At 37.1% G+C, this 17,261-nt stretch overlaps 1 protein-coding gene across 1 annotated transcript in view; it reads right to left on the bottom strand.

Annotated features, from left to right (window-relative positions):
* Positions 1-1,434: 1,434 nt before the first annotated feature.
* Positions 1,435-17,261, bottom strand: part of PDZD8 (PDZ domain containing 8) — a gene marked incomplete at its 5' end in the record, with an annotated part of 62,347 nt that continues 46,520 nt past the window's right edge. The window contains 2 exons of the mRNA XM_082486664.1: positions 1,435-4,350; positions 4,801-4,963. Coding sequence (XP_082342790.1) covers positions 2,156-4,350; positions 4,801-4,963 — 2,358 coding nt within the window. The 3' untranslated portion in view covers positions 1,435-2,155. The remainder of the gene's footprint in view (positions 4,351-4,800; positions 4,964-17,261) is intronic.

Genomic DNA, 17,261 nt, shown 5'->3' with positions numbered 1-17,261 from the left:
ACTAAAATACAACTGTTTTGACCTTTTCCCATTCAGTATATTTAAAAATATTGCACTACATTTAATTTCTCTCTTACAATCATCATTAGCAATACTATACGAGGAAAACTATATCCAGCTTTTCTCACCCACTGTATTACACACGTCAATTTAAAACCTTGAATGCATTTTTTTAAATCAGCATTTGCATTGTTTTCACAGCTCCTTCATGTGTACCAGGGTTTAAATGAAGTACTTGGATATATTTGAAAACCTCTATAGTAGGCCATAAGAGCAGACACTGATGGAGATTGAATGCAGATCACCACCAATGGTAAGCCACTGAGAAAATGGAGTGGGGAAGTCTTAATACGCATCTCAAGCAAGTATAGCTTAAATAACTTTTAGTCAATAAGGGAAGCTAATTTTGTGCGATTCTTTGCTGAAGCTTAATTTCAGAAGTGTGTCGCATGCCCATTTTAGCATGGATAGTGTTTTCCATACATCAACTAAATAAGTATCAACTGCCCAGACCTCACAAAAAAGTGCAAGTAGTTGCATGAGTGGAAGTAACCGTTTTGTTCTGAAGTACAAGTAAGCTTCTCCACCTGTGAAAACCATTGCTGCTTAGTTTTGCCCAGCACAAAATAAACTGAGAAGCAAACTTAACGGAGAGGTACATTACAGACTGCCTGAATATTTAAATGAGTTATTCCACCATCTCAGATTCAACTCCATTTCCACAAAGGCTTTTTTTTAATTTATTTTTCTACTACCAGTGATAATGATATCAGTACCTAACGCAGTACCTAAAATAAAGATGATATTTTATACGGCATTCCTATACACAGAAGATGAAACAAAGACATGTTTACAGGAAATAAGAACAACAGCCTCAGCCGGGTGATGCTAAGACCCACAGTTTACACGTAGCACAAGACCAGATAGTTCTTTTCAAAAGCTGCTGGCTGAAATTCTTCCTCATCTCTACCGGACTCACGTATTTGGACTCAAATGAAACATGTTATATACACTATACGACATTTTTCTGACAAAGATGATCCTTCTGCTCAGACTGTCTCTTGTCTGAGAAGCTGAATGCAACTTGCCACTGTATGAGTACTCAAAAGTGTTGAGAGAAGAAATTTAGCTATTTTGTAAAGTATGTTGTACCTTAAGTTTTCTGAAATGATAAGATAAAGTCTGCAGCAAAATACTATTTTTAAATTACTTAAACCTTCATTACATGCTTTTTCCATAGAATGCAATGAAACCTCCAACTCTTATGAAGAACAATTTTCCTTTATCAGATAATACAACACCACTTCAACATATAATTTTGTTCTGGAAGGCAACCAGCCTCTTATCTCATAAATATTCCCAATTAAATGATTATGAGATACTTGTATGTACTTTGATATCTAGTATTATTCAAACAGGATACAATAGCCCAAATCTCTACGGAGGATTTTTTTTTTTAGCATAGCATTACTATATATTTCATGTTGATTACAAACTATGAAAAGTTCTTGTATTCAAAAAAAACCACTACAGAAAACAAATGATATGCAATGTTAACTTCAGTGAATATTAGTAACAGACAAAATGAAGGACATTTTGTTTGCTTTCATGATATGTTTGGCAAAAATACACAACTACCTAGAAGACGTACAATAACTGTGATCAACATTTTAAAGCCTGGTCCCTCAGTGACTTCTGTGTCAGTCATCAGCTCAGGCATGCAACAAGCTTATAGTTTTTCACCATACAACGGAAACTAAATGTCTTCAGTATCCTGCCGGTTTCCTGTTGAAAACAGTAGCTAAAAAAAAAAAGGGGGGGGTGAGGGTGGGAGGGGGTGGCCAAGTAATGCATTAAGGACACCACACACAATGTGAAATGGTAAGGTTACATAATTAGAAAAAATAAAAATAAGTTATTAAAAATAAATTTCCAATATAAACCCCAAAATGTAGTTTTAACCAGCCAGTTTAACAAAAGGGTGGTGCTGTATCTGGAGAAGAACCATGATTAGCTGTACTCTTGCACGGGCAAATAACTGCGGAGAAGCAGGACAGGTACATTAAACCAGTGTTTTAATTTAATTTGTGTGTGTTTGTAATTAAGTGCAAAGTATTCCTTTAGTCCATTCCTTCAAAGGCTAAATATGTAAATATCAGTCTACCGATTGAGGTGGATCAACTGGTTCTTCCGATATGATGTTGAATGTCGGCGCCTCCATCAGACTGACATCTTCATTATCCATTTCTTCTGCTGTATTGGGTCCCTCTGAATCTTTAGTCACTCTTTTGGACTGCCGCTCTAATGACATGTTCTCCAAAGACTCTATATCCTCAATGCCTGCTCTGTAGTGGATCATCAGCAGCGTAAGGGCCTGCAGTCTTTCACCCGACTTAGCCAGCGCAGCAGAAATCAAGGCTTTTTTCCTTGCATCGGTCGTCTCTTTTTCTTCTTTAACGAGCGAATTATTATTTTCCAGCTCCTGGTCTATTTCATTCTGTAGCTTATCCAACATAAATTCTAATTTCTGAAAACGCTCATCTGTGGGTAAACTTCTGTAGAGATCACGTCCAATTTCTTTAACGGCAATGAAGACGCTGTCATCTAGACCACCCTCCTTCCGGACCAACTTTATCCCGCTACCTGCTGCACGTTTCGAAGGACTGCTTGGCCCACTGATTTCAGTATCGCTGCTTTCATTATCCGAAGTGTTTGGTGTGTGCTTTGGAGAAGGTTCTACCACCTCTGTTCCTTGCTCAGAAAGGCGAGCTTTGGGGACTTGACGAAGGTTTAACAAACGGGTGCTCGTATTGATGATATGCCTGGTCAAACCTGTAGTTCTGTTAACAGATTTAGATTCTGAATCAACACGAGAGGACGCGGCTTGGGGAGCCTCCTGCCCTTCTGCTCTACAACCTCCCACAGTTCGATCAAGTCGTTTTTCAGCTCCTACACAAAAGGGTGTCTCAGTTAGACATTTTTCTTGACATTTTTTATGGCAAACGTAAGCACAGAGCATGCACTGTGAAGCCGCTTTAGTCCATACTTTCTTTTTGCAGTAATCACACCACGTTGGATTCTGAAACTGAGTATCTTGAAAGTTATGCTTGTTCTCTGTAATAACTTGTCCCAAATAAGGATCCTCTTTCTGAAGTGCACGAGCTTCTTCTTCCAAGTGACATTCCCTTTCTTTCTCCAGGAGAAAGTTTGAATCATCTATTTCACCTTCTTTTAAATATTTGAAGTGTAAAGTTACATCGCCATAACAAAATTTTTCATTGAATCCCTTATGGGTTGTCAAATTACGCAATGCTGTTCTAGTGACTGCTGCTTTAGGTGTAGGAGCATCCAGTTTAAATGTTCTAATATATTCCATTGAGGACGTAGCTAAACAATCTAAAGCAATTTCTTCAAGTTTTATGCTTGCATATCCTAAGCAGATAAAACCACCTGCTTTGAAAGGGTCTCTGCACCACAGCGCAACATTAAGGTACTTATGGTATCCTTCTACTTCAAATAGACAGGAAGATGTTCTTGTCCTTGGCCACCGGCCTTGCCGGGTTTTATAAGGAATTTCTGGCGATTCCCATGTTTGATGATCATCTCCACTATCTTTGTAACTACGTGCATTTTCTGCAAGTCCATCTTTTAACATATCTTGCTTTGGTGCTGTTATTACTTTTGACATCGTTGGGTCTTCTATTTGATCACTATTCTTTACTACCTTCTCTGTACATTTATCTCCATTATTTGTAGGTGGAGGTGGCCTTTCTGGTTTTTCAGAAGATACACCTCCAGTTTCCAACGGATTTTGAGTTTCACTAGTAGGCAAAATGGGCTTACTTTGTGGCCTAGGTGGCACAGGAGGCTTAGTACTGGATCCTTGTGATTGTTTACCTGACGGCTGTAATGCATCTGAACCCTCAGTAGTTTTGGACGTTGCCACTTTAGCTCCATCTTTTTGTTGCGTTTTTGATGTTGTCTGATAACTTCCTAAGTGTAGCTTTCGATTCAGAATTGGAGATATCGTTCCAAGTGGTTTAGCAGCAAGTATGACTACCGAACGTTTGGGACTCAGAGTTGTTGGCAGATCTTCTTTTTGGTCGGGTGATTCACAAGCTAAGTCCTCAAATTCTGAATCAAAATCTCTGTTATCAACATCAGCTGATAAACTAGCTTGGTCATCTTCTGGCTGTGTCAAGAAAGCAGAGTCTTCCAATTGCCCAAATCCATCCTGCAGTGCTGAACCATGCTGATTATACCCAACAGGCCGTTCATAAAAGACTAAAACTCTGTCACCAGCCTGTCTGATAAGCTTCAACACTTGGACAGTCGATGTGATTTTAACACCTATTAAAACAAAGACAAAAACTGTTAAATTTGAAAATGGCAAAAAACAGCCGACAAATACGTTTATAACTTTAATAGTGGTAAACAGCAATAGTGTTGCTCTCTAACAGAGGAATTATGACAGAAGAGCTGAACTGAAATGTAACAGTTGGATCCTTTCTACTTTATTCATAGAAATATATTACTTCAGGAGCTGAAAATGACATTAACATATGCAGTCGTGTTTGCTCTTTGCCTTATTGTAAGCTTGGACTTTTCAGACGCAGGCATTTAATGAAGGATTAAGTGAATGACAGTCGTATGTGGCCACAAATACACAAATGTTCACTTTTATTATGAGTGCCAGGCGTAGCTGTAATTGTTGAGAAGGCACTCTAGTCGAACCGTATGCAGAAATGTCCTTCCGGTTTGCAAGACGACACTTATTTTAAAAGCTGACAGATTACTCACTGCCAATTGCTAGAAGTCTGTCTCCCCTCTGTAGATCAGCAGCTGCAGCAGGTGAGTTTGGAGTCACCGTTTCAATAACGACATGCCCTGCATCTTCTTCCTTGGACTGCACAAGGCGGAGCGTGAGCCCAACACTTTGCAGATTCCCTTTCACTAGTTCTGCCTAGAGAGAAAGAAGTTAAAAGTTAGGAGTGTCTCGATTAAGCTGACTGCAAGGATTCGCGGTTACTGATTGATCTTGTTTAAACTCAAATTATACAAGTGATATTATGAAAAAGTTACACTAGGATATCCATTGACTTCACTGAGCAGATGGACACACGATGGATTCGCTCTCTGCCAGTCCAGTCTACACCCTGGGAGAAAGACGGAACTAAAGGTCACCAGATCTGAAGAAGCAAATATGTCAAAACTAGAAAGTGGTGCAAGGAATTGTCAGCAAAATATATATATGAATAAGTGTTTGGACATCTGTTCAATAGTTTATGTACAAATAACTGTACTGAGCTAACCTGTGCAAATACAAAGCAGCAGAAACGGCAATACACAGTTTATCATCACAAAAAGCCCCAGTCCTAACAGAGCTACAAAAAAACACAACCTCATCATCCTTTTTATTGGGAAGAAGCTTATAATAAAAGAGCACTGTACCATCAATCTCAGTATCACTTTGAATATACCACATTTATATTATAAAACCTGTTAGCACAAGTCATCTATACAAAAGGCGTTTGGAGCAAGAAAACGACTATGTACTTACACATTGATAAAGTATATTTAGAACAAATCTAAACTAAGAATGGCTTAAGAACTTTCTTCAAAAACTCAGAACCCTTTCCTTGTATTTATCTTGCAACATAAATACAAGATAAAACTTATACTCAATGATCTCAAATATTTTCTTCGTTAAAAAAAAGGACTGAAGTACAATCTCTGTAGCAGTTTCACCCCACATTCATACACAGATCTCTTCTAAATTTGTAAGTCCCTGTTGAAGAATATATCTAGGTAGTGACCAATTGTTTACACATCTCAGTGTCTAAGATCTTTGGCAACTTTCTTCTTGAGGACTGTCAATGAATCTAAAAATATACTTCCCCCCCCCCCCCCCCCCCCAAAGGACATTCTTTCTGGACTCTTTCAAATGACTGCCTACTGTCATTCCACCAAAGTATATTCTGTCTGTTTCAAAGGAGAACTCATGGTCTATGCTTCAGTTCCAAGGACAGAAGTTTAATTTCCTTTTTTGATTCCCAAGAACAGAGAGACACATACTGTTTATAGAAAACCTCAGTTGGAAGTTTTCTATTTGGTTTCAATTTTCTGAGTTTAGGTAGACAGTCTTCTCCCCCATCCTGCATTTACTTTGTTGTTACTCGACTGTATGTTTGAACTGTCTGGACTTGATCCTCCTCTTTTGAGGATGTGTTCGTTTACTTAGTTTTGTACAACAGCTTTCCACAGATGAAGTGGATTACTTAACTTCAGTACGTGACTCTCCTTGGCTGCATGGCTCTCACTCCTTTCCTATAATCTTAATAGCACATCTCGGGGTTGGTTTTTTTTGTTAATTGTTGTTCAGTTCTTCAAATAACAATGCTACACTAGTAGTTTGCTTAAGAACAAGACTGAGTTTGAAGAAACAGACTTCCATGGACTTTTTAAGCTTTGCCATTAACTTTCTACCTTTCCCACAGCGACTTAAAGATAATATTTTCTCTCAAACTTTAAACATACCTACCTTGAATACCCAGTAATGTATGCAAGAATAACAATATGAAATATAAGCTTAATTGCAGCCCCAAGATTCTTCTCTACTGCAAGCAAGTTGTTGCGTACAGAAACAACCGTGATGGGTTTGGGGTTTTTGTTTGTTCTAATTAAAGCCGTTCCCATTTACACCAAAGAAACTGATACATAATCAAATAATAATAATAAACACCCCACGCCACAAGTCTGAAGTGTTAAAAGACAAAGAAAAAGTATTAGAAATGCCTGTGGAAGAAAAGATAGACTTTTTAAAAAAGAAAATAATTACTCTTCTGCTTCAGTCCTTTATTTATATAATAATAGGACTTTAAGGTAGCAATTCACAAATGTTGCATGTGCTGAATGGAAACAACATGAACAATTACTATTTCCAGCAACGCTAGTTGTATAGTTCAACTGTCAAAAACCCAAGTGACATGAATTTGCTGTGACAGCATACAAACCTGCAACAAAAACTCCTTCCAAAAATCACTTCCCTATGCTATATGGCTCTGCATATTTTTATCAAGCAATGAGGAGACCATTATTCCTGGGATTTACCACGGAGTCTAAGTACTCAACTCTCAATTTTCCTATAGTGGTTCCTTTGAAAGTCTTGCTCTAAATGATTAAGGTTGGAAAAAGATTTCCAAATCCTTGTGTTTGACTAGATAACAAAACTATCATAATGAAGATCAGAAAGTAAACTCCCACTTAAGAAACACGAATGTTGCTAAGGACTGAAAAGCAAACTATAACAACGTTTTTTCCTTAATTTCTGTTAGCCCACTGAAGTATAAAGCCCTTTAGTGAAAGTATTTCAGGAAAGAAATGGATCCTTAGACAGAATGGTAGAGAGAGAAAAAAAAACAACCCACACCACCACAAACCAGGACTAATTTCCTCTTAACACTAAGTTATCCTGGTCATTTAATTACACCCCTGTAGGGATATATCTATTTTGATGATGCATAGTTTCTTCTGAGATCTTATATAAGTTCTGGATCTTAATACCCAGAATTGGAGTTAATTAATAAGACAAGACATTTTAAAGTCATGGCTCATACAAGACAGTCTTAGTTGCTGTAAGTTTGCAATATGAGGTAACTCTTGTGCAATCGGTCTTTAAGTGGGTCAAAAAAATAGCCAACTACTGAAGGAAGGTGGCCATCGTAACACTTTTACAGGAGTTACCTTGTGCAAATGTACTTTTCTTTACAGTTGAGTATTTCCTTATCCATTCAAAGAGTGTCACAAAGAAGTGATAACATTTCTAAAGACCCATTCTTCAGAAAGCAACAAGCCTTATATGAAAAAATAGCGTCAGAAGGAAAACAAGAGCTGGTACTGTAACATCTAGCATTTTGAAGAAAGGCAGCAATGACCTCTAACCACTGTTAGTACTTGCAATCATGGCAAAGTGCTGATGAGCAAAGATATGGGAAAAGGGCATAATTAGACAGTAAACAGGAAAAAAAGTTACCGAAAGCTGCTTCTTACAGGAGTTTGTCAGTACAGACCCTCATCCTCTTGAGCTTCCTTTCAATCCAAGGACTTCTTTGAGCAGATCTCAATAGTGGATGACTTAACAGTGAAAATATTCTCTACTGTAAAGCACTAGAAACCTCTGAGGTGATTCCCAGCACTTCATCCTTCCCTCCTCCTCCCAGGGTGAGGCCACATAAAAGAAACGAGGGACAGCTGGGACCAAAGACACTTAGGTATCTCTGAACATTTGGCTCCCATGCAGGGACACCGACCACAGATGACTCGCTGATGGCGAGGAGACTTCCAATATTCTAGCAGTATCTGATGGAAAGCTGTTTTTGGAAGGAGAGAGCCTTTGAACATAACAAGCAAAGTTCATCTCAACTTTTTATTAACTTTGGCACAGTCACAAGCTCTCTCACGAAGTAAACTGATTTTATTTATCAACCAGATGAATAGTTTCCTTGATTTTTCTTTCTGGCAACTCCAAGTTTCACAAAGTAATACCGCAGTATCTCAGGATAGCTGCAGTGCAGGTAAACACTGTTTCAAGCTCTCAAACACCCCCACCCCAGTAAGTACACCCACAAACCCAAGCACCTTCGTACACCCAGCACAGCCACTTTATGCCTTTCTGCCTCTCCCTTAAATTAAAACTTGATAATAAACGTGAAGAGCCAAAGATCTACCGGAACGTGAAATATCAAACATAGAAATCAGCTAAATGACATAGAGGTTAGAGGAAAATTGCTGAAAATGAAAGGACATTTATTATCAAGGAAGCTTGCTGCAAGGGAGAAAAATTAACAGCTGTGCCTAGGAGAAAGGGAAATTTTAACCAGCTAGCTATACCATATTAAAGCAAGTTTATTTCAATTTGATCTAATTAATAGCTGTTTTACTAATTCCTGCAATCCTTAGTAGTTACTTAAACAAGGAGAAAGACCAGGCAGATAATACTACCTCCTTGTCAGTGAAAGGCATGCATTCAAAGTGATTTATATTGAAAGAGTTAGAGCTAAACTGTGTCATAACACTTAGAAAACCTAACTTTTTAAAAAAAGGTAAGCAATCCCCAGACTACTTATGAAATACTTGTTGAGATTAATGCAACAGAACGGGAACGATCATCTTGGGGGAAGAAAAAAAAAAAAAAAAAAAAAAAAGAAAAGCAGTAATTTCCTTAGTGATTTATAATTCAAGGAAAAAAACCCAAGAAGCGGACACAAGATGTTCACTCACTTTAAAATTAATGAAACATTTTGATGTGGGGCTGTGAATGCCTGACTTTTACAGAACAAAGTCTATAAGCATCGATTTCACAATACAGGCTTTAGTTCATTTATACGCATCAGTGTATGAGCCACTGCTGAGCATAACCCCACCACTACTTTCAGTTCAATATTGGAAGTATGCTCTGGAAATACAATGCAGCAGAAAATTATGTTGTGTCTCATAGCCTTGCCTTACCTCAGCCTTGTCATTCTGAAAGCCTAGCAGATGTTGCCTGTCAGTGAAAATCAATTTTTCCAACCTTTTTAACATATTGATACTGAACTCCGCAGCTACACAGTGATCATTCAGAAGTTTATAGCTTGCTAATACCATTTAGAAGGCCAAATATTTAGGTGAGTATCAATACAGGATGCAGTTTTAATCTTCAAATGCTTAGTTATCAGTCTGAAAGAATCTGCAAATGCAAAGGGATGATAAACAAACATCCCTCTTACAGGCAACAGACAAATGTGATGCCATCTCCTTTACCATGTGTTTCTAAAACTGTACCAAAGTTAGGTTATTTTTGAATACAAAGCTAAGTGTCATCCATAATACTGTAGTCTCATAACTACAATGAGGTTAACATTAGATACAGCACTTCCATTCAGAATTTCTAAGACAAGGCATAATAAATAATGTCCATTAATAAATATGCAGATTACAACATCTGGAAAAGTATATATGACAACCTCTCTTGCACTAGTAGCGCAACATCATTCCGATAAACTTTAAAAACTATTAGGTGTATACAAAGATAAAAAGTCACAAAATTAAGCCACAGCACGATAATTAGAGCATAAGACTTTTGCTTTTAAACCAAATTACTTATTTTCAGGAACTTAACAGGAAATTGCTTTTTGAAAGCTTAATTTTAATCTGTAACTAATATTCCATATTTGCTTAACTATTTGTAAGCATTAACATAATAAAGCTTTATTGGAATTTAGTAAGCTTGTCACATTCTTTTGAATAAATGCTAAGGAAAGTTTGATCAACCAAGCATATATAAGAAATCTTTCACTGACTTTACATCAACTAAATAATAGTATTTTTATAAATATTTCTTATTCCCTATCAGTGGTATGTAACACACTGCACGTATCACAAATTGACACTATACCAGCGCTCTACTGTAGGCAAAAACCTTATTTTTTTTCCAACCCATCAGAGTTACTACAGTGGATCTTAGGTATTCTTGTAAGGCAGGATCTAATGTGTTTTGGGGAAAAGGAAGAGATAACACGCCTGTAAAGTATTACATTCTCCTAGACAACCCTGCCTGCTGAGCAGAAAGGAAGGAATATTTCATGTCAAGAAACCCCCCAAACATTAAAGTACAAAACTAGGAAGCAGCTCCTTCTACTCTGAAGACTCAGATATTTGCATTATTAAAAACGGGTTTCGGCATATATCTTTAAAATACGGACTTTAACATTATTACTTTTTTCAACCTATTATTGAATGCAGTCATTATATACGACCTGCACAGTGAAGTGATTGCTAGATTATTTATACGGGCTAGAGGAGACAGTGAAAGGAAACAGGTACCACCAATGTCTCGATACACTCCTTAGTAACACTAGACTCAAACGAAAAAAAGGATATTTTTTTTTTTTTAGTATTCTAAGCGGATTTCCATCTATGCTTTAGAGAAGGAGTAGATGTTTTTCTTCTTTGTGACACAGCCCTGAAGCCTTAAACTTTGGGGCCAGAGTAGCACAAAGTAGCACAAGCCTTTTCCAACCTATTCCCCAGCCCTCCTGTCCACGTGGCAGCATAACCGCTGAAGCGTTCTGGGGAAATTGTGAAGAAAATCTTGCAGAGAAAGCATCCGATATAGACCTCGACCAAGGAATCCTTGACGACAGAAACCCTTTGATTTCCCAGGCATAGAGAAAACTCCCCAAAACAGAAAGAGCAGAAAGTCTTCTGAGCATTTGAGAGCTAGCCTTGTTCTTGGGATGCTTAAGTAGTTCAGTGGTCAACAGAATATGTACTGATTATCAATTATAGACTGTGTTCACTATTATGTCTTACACATATTTAGGTGTATTGAGACATACGTATACTCAAACAGTTGCACAGAAATCCATTAAAAATCGGGTTCATAAATTTGTTAACTAGGCTGGGATTCCCAAGAGGCTGCCTGGTCAGTGCGCATTCAAATACACTGCAAAACCAGACACAGACCCAAAAAGAACAAACCCAGGAACTGGCTACCTAAAATTGTATATGTGCCTCTATCTCTTTAATCCTTCTATTTCTTTTAGCAGGCTCAGATGTACGAAAACATCCCGAAAGAAATAATCAGAAGATTTTTAAAAGAATCAAAAGAAAGTTACATTAGTACTTGTAGAATAACTAGACTGTACAGTGTGACAAACAATGAAAAGAAAGGGAAATATTCTCCATAACAAAATTAATTCTACATAGAAAATTGACTCTTTTTAATATTTATTTTCTTCAACCCTAGAAACAGACATTAATTTCAAATGACAAGAAAAAGGCTGAAGGTCATTTAATACAAAAGCTACATACTGGCTACTTAAAATATCAGTCTACTTCACAGCTAGAAGCCATGCTGTAGTCTAAGAAACCGACACAGACTAGGAGACACATATACAAAGTTGGAAACTAGTTTACTGGTTTGGAGATTATTTTTTTCAAAGAGTTCGTAAGCTATCTTTGCTAGTCTGAATATGCACTTGAATAAAAATCTGATTTTTACTGTTTCAAAAAATTGAAGCTAAATCTTAAAATCTAAAGTAGTTACTGTTCCAAAACCTGTATCAAGACTTCTACAACAATGATTAACATATTCTTTCTAGCTATGTGATGCTTCCTCCACACCAAAGAAACATACACCTTTAATATCAGATGTGGTTGAAGTTTTTCTTGTATTTTTCCTCATTCCCAGGTTTACATTGATTCAATTAAATTTCAAACATGGCAATTTGATTTTCCCCATTTTTTTTTTTTTATGTCTTGCCAAAATGTCTTAGACAAATGTTGAATATACATGTATTAATACTAGATACATTAGAATGGGGGGATAGGGTGGGTTGTTTCATTGCTTTTTCAAGATAGCCTAATTTACAACTATGTTTAAACACTTAAAAAAAAATATATGTATCTGAATAAAACTTTCAGTAAGAAATTTAAAAAGGAATATATCTGTTCCTTATGACAAAAATTTCATTTGTCAAACAGCAATCATGAAGGTCCAGATTATTGTTCTTATACAATTCATTTGACAGTACAGAACTGACCAACTGCCAAAAAGATAATCGTTTTGTTTGTTTTGCTTAGAAGAAATTTGATAAAACCGTTAAAAACTTAACATGCAAACACAAAATATGTTCGGAAAAGTTAATAATGGCAGAATGAGCTTTCACTGTAAGTAGATACCACCAATAAAACTTCACGGCAAGGAGGACTGAGTTACAGCAAATATAAAAATACTGAAGTTCTATCAGAAATCTGTCTCCACATGGATATTATGGAATTTATTTAGATGCATAACCACATTTTCTTAATCCATCCTATACCACTTAGTTTCATAGTTAAACCATCCACTGCCTCTACCCAGTGTTCCCTACAGTGTTTGCGGTGGGTTTCTGTACCAGGCTTATCTTTCAAATTTTAGACTATTTTAATTCCTTGCTTTGTGCTTCACCTGGTGTTCTGCTTTCCTCCATTGCAACTCTTACTCTGCTCTGAAAATCCATGACTCCAGAGAGGTTTTTCCACACTCACATAGCTGTCCTTGGCACTTGCCTAATCTGCCATCCACTAAAAAAGTCAACCTTTTACATTGATCACCTTTCACACCAAAAAACTCCGAACATCAGTAAAACAAAGGAATCGGCCCACACTCAAAATCATCTTGAGAATGAATGTTCACACCATTTTTCTAGTACAAATATTTGCAACATCGGAAATAAGCTGTTCTTCAGCTTATTTAGTTTTATTCAATACTGTCAGTTTTGTAATTACTGCATTTTTTTATATATATATATATATTTGTATTCTGCATCACATCAGTTGAAAATGCCTACAGATATACATAGCTTTATGGGACTGGCTACACCTTTGTGCCTTTTTGGGTGTCACTGAACAGATACTAAAATCATTAGCTTGTGGACTCTTCATGTTTCCTTGAAAAGAAATTTTATAATATTACCCACTTCTAATGCAATTAATTGACTCAGGTGTTCATCCACCATCACGAGTATTTCAGCAAGTTTAGTGAAAGCGCCACCGATTCCTCAACGCAGAGGAATCACATAGCCATTTCAAAAGGTTTAGGGTCAAACACCAGAAAATAAAGCATTCAGAGAGAAGTTAAGAAGGAAACACTGGAGTCCTAATAGCACCCGACCTTTTAAAGACCTTTAAGTTGTGAAAAACTCAGCTCCAGAAAAAAGATGATTATTTTTTTAAATTATGGTTACTATTCTCCCACTCAGCAGATGACACACATGACCTACACACCACTTCCCAGTTCTTCTCCCCTTCGCTAAGAGCAATAAAAACCAAAACCAACCAACCCCCCCCTCACCCCCCACAACACACACATGAAACACCTTTGCCTTCAAAAGACTCGTTACGTTTAGTGGCATCTGGAAACAACCAGTAAGTAATCAGTTCTTACACCCTGCTTTGACTACAACAGAAATGGATACACTGACTTTAAAGGTGTTGGTCTGTATTCTGATGTCAAAGTATTCAGCACAAGATAAATTGGCCCACTCTGAGTACAGATAAGGCGGTACTGCCGAGTTATGTCAGGTATATCAACATTATAGTGCCATACTGCAGTGTGGACCTACTTTCAGTTGCTTTGAGAGTGTTGATTTTTATTCTTCTCCACTGTTTTTAATTTTGTCTTGCCCATTTCAAGTATCTTTAAGCATAACACGGAATTTTATCCAAGCTATACTGGAAGCAGTTCTTAAGGGACAGAATTTCCCATGAATAGATGTCACATTTCACACACCCCAATTAATAATATTTATAAACATTAAAAAAAAAAAAGAAAAATTGTGGCACACACTTTCTATTTAAAGAATCAAATGGCATTATTAATGAAAAAGTCTGCACAGCAAATGTGTCACAGAAAGAAATCAGGCTCATATGCAACGGACTCCCTATGTCTGCTTTCTTACCAAGGTTTGGAATAGTCACCAGCTTTGCTTTTTGGTGGTATATTAGGAACAACAGATTTTTTAATGACAATAAAACAGTGGAAAAAAAATGGAAGTGGGATGTTAGAACTTGTGCTGTTAGTTTTTCCAGCTATGTGAATGGTGGTCTGTGCATGGGGAGACACAACTCTCAGATGAAGCTCACAGTTTTCATGGTTTGGTTTTTGTTGGTTTTGGGGTGGTTTTTTTGTTTTGTTTTACTTTCAGGAAGAAGCTTATTTATGGATAAATTTCTTGAGTTTTTTTTACTGGTCATCTTATATAGCAAGCTAGTGGACCTCACTGATTTCTGTTCTACATGATATATTATAAAAAAATACAAGTTACAAAATACGATAGTAATTTCATTCCAAAGTAAGTTACATACTGGACCAAGATAATATTTAAAGTAATAATTCATTAAGGCCACAATACTACAAATGTTACACACATGTCTAACTTTACCATGCCGTACTATTTTTCTGAAATCAGCGTGATGATTCATGGTAGTAAACATCTGCATGTCTGTCCGATGAGCACTAAAAACATTGGAGATCAGCAGACTCCAGCATAAGCTAGTTACTGAAGGAAATAAGGAGCTACATCTTATTTTCCTCAGTACTTCTGACCCATCACAGATACTCTTTTACTAGGCTACTACTGAAAACGGTACTTTCCAATTGTATGGTGACACAGGTTTTGTGAGGTGCAAAAAGTAAACTGCTTCGCAATTACCATGAATTGCTGCGACTTTCTTACTAAACAGCAATTACATGAGCTGAATGGAGGAGTTAAAGACAAAACAGGGCAGCAGAAAACCTGCATTTAACTTCAAAGTGTCAGAAGCAGGTAAAATGCAGACCTTCCGTTTTCACAGAGCTCTTCTTTGGAGAGCAATTTAGTACAAACACCAATGTAGCTCTTCTTTAAGTGCTCTTACTCACTGACATCCTTTCAGTTTTTATTAAAGCCAACTGTGATGATTTCCTTTAGCCCTGAAAAAAATGGAAAAGATTGATCTCTTCTTTTTTTCCAAATTTTCCATCACCATTTATGTCTTTGATAGAAAAAGGGCTTCCTCCAATATTGCTTAAACATGACTCAGTCATCATATAAGTATTTCATAAAAAACTCAGGTAGCCTAATAGTAAATACTGAAATAAGGTTACTGAAACTGGATATAAAAAAGAACAGATTTCATTAGAAAGTTCATTGATAATACCATGTGTGACACCAAACCAATAAAAAGTTTATCTAGTTAATGGCTTTCTTTGTAAAAATTTGTTATGAATTGCTGCAATGCAAATTGCAGATAAAGGAGATTAATAAGTTTGTAAGAGTTTATGCACTGTGAATATGTGCACACAACAGAAGGGTCAACCCGGTGTTTTATTTATCTCTGAGATGGAAGCAAAGAAGAAATACGTTCAAGTATATGCATTAAAAGCAAACCCTGTAAACCAGCTACTAATTACTTGTATTTATCTTAGAAGTACCTAATTAATAGTGATAAAACAGTTACTATTAACCTTCATGCAATAAATTCAAAAAATTAAGACTATCGGGTAAGAGTTCTTTATAATGGAAATAGTATTCATGGTTATGACTTTTCTTCTTCACACAGAGAAACTGCTTGACAGTTCTGACTATAGCACCCAGCAGCATTTAGCCCCTGATTACTGACAGATATTGCCATCAAAACTGAAAATAAAGAAGTCATTATCCACTGCAATTACAGCAACATGCATCACAGATGCCAGTTTCCATGGAAATAAAATATACAATACTACTTTCTAATGCATACAAATCGCAACTCTTAGATCTCAATGATGAGTTGAAAAGTCAGATTTTAAAGGGCTTAAAAGTTACATTTCTGAAGGGAAAACGCTGATGGAAAGAGTAACTGCATTATTTATAGGTTGATTTTATTCTGGAGCAGAAGGGTTTTCTCTAGAGCAACAGCACTGCAGAGTTACATCTGGAGTACAGTGCATCTTCTGAAATGAGCAGGAGCTTCATAAACACTCCTTGCCTGGGAACGCTCAGGGAAACGCCGGGCAGAAGGGAGCAGAACGGCCGCTCCGCGGCAGAGCTGGGTGCTGCGGAGGCAGGGCCGGGGTGTACCAGCCATCCCAGGAGGGACCGAAGCACTGGTCTCCAGCTCTCCCGGAGCCCTGCAGCCTGGCTGACCCCCTGCTCTACCCTCCGCTCGAACTGGACTAGCAGATTAAGCTTTGTACCAAAGTTGAGGAAATGAGTCATTTGACTTATTGAAGACGTGACATATTTAAACAGTTACTTACACAAGAGTGCGCAAAAAAAATATGTAAAAGACTAACTCTCGCAAGCGACTACAGTTTCAGGTAATTGAAGTTACACTTATCAATAACATTGTCTAAGCAACAGGGACCTCACGTACCTAGCACCAATATAACAATCCAATCTGAAATATCATAGGACTTAAGTGAAGACAGTGGGTTATTTCTGCACTGCATAAACAGCGCATAAACTTGACAGCTGTTAACATTTCTCATCAATATTAATGGCTAGATGGCTATTAAAGCAAAATACAAGCCTGAATAATATCCTGCATGACCCGATCATTTTTCAGACTCCTCCATTCCCACAGAACTAGCTAAACCCAAAGGAACTAAAGCAGATGTAGTAAAATGATTCGTCATTATAACAGCTCTTCAGAGATTAAGTAGAAGAGCCGTCTGTATGAAAATTAAGTTCCTGTTGCATACAACCCCCCAAGCC

Source organism: Vanellus vanellus, assembly GCF_965231255.1.
Source record: "Vanellus vanellus genome assembly, chromosome: 7".
Classification (NCBI taxonomy): Eukaryota; Metazoa; Chordata; class Aves; order Charadriiformes; family Charadriidae; genus Vanellus; species Vanellus vanellus.
This window is presented reverse-complemented; position numbering and strand designations above follow the sequence as displayed.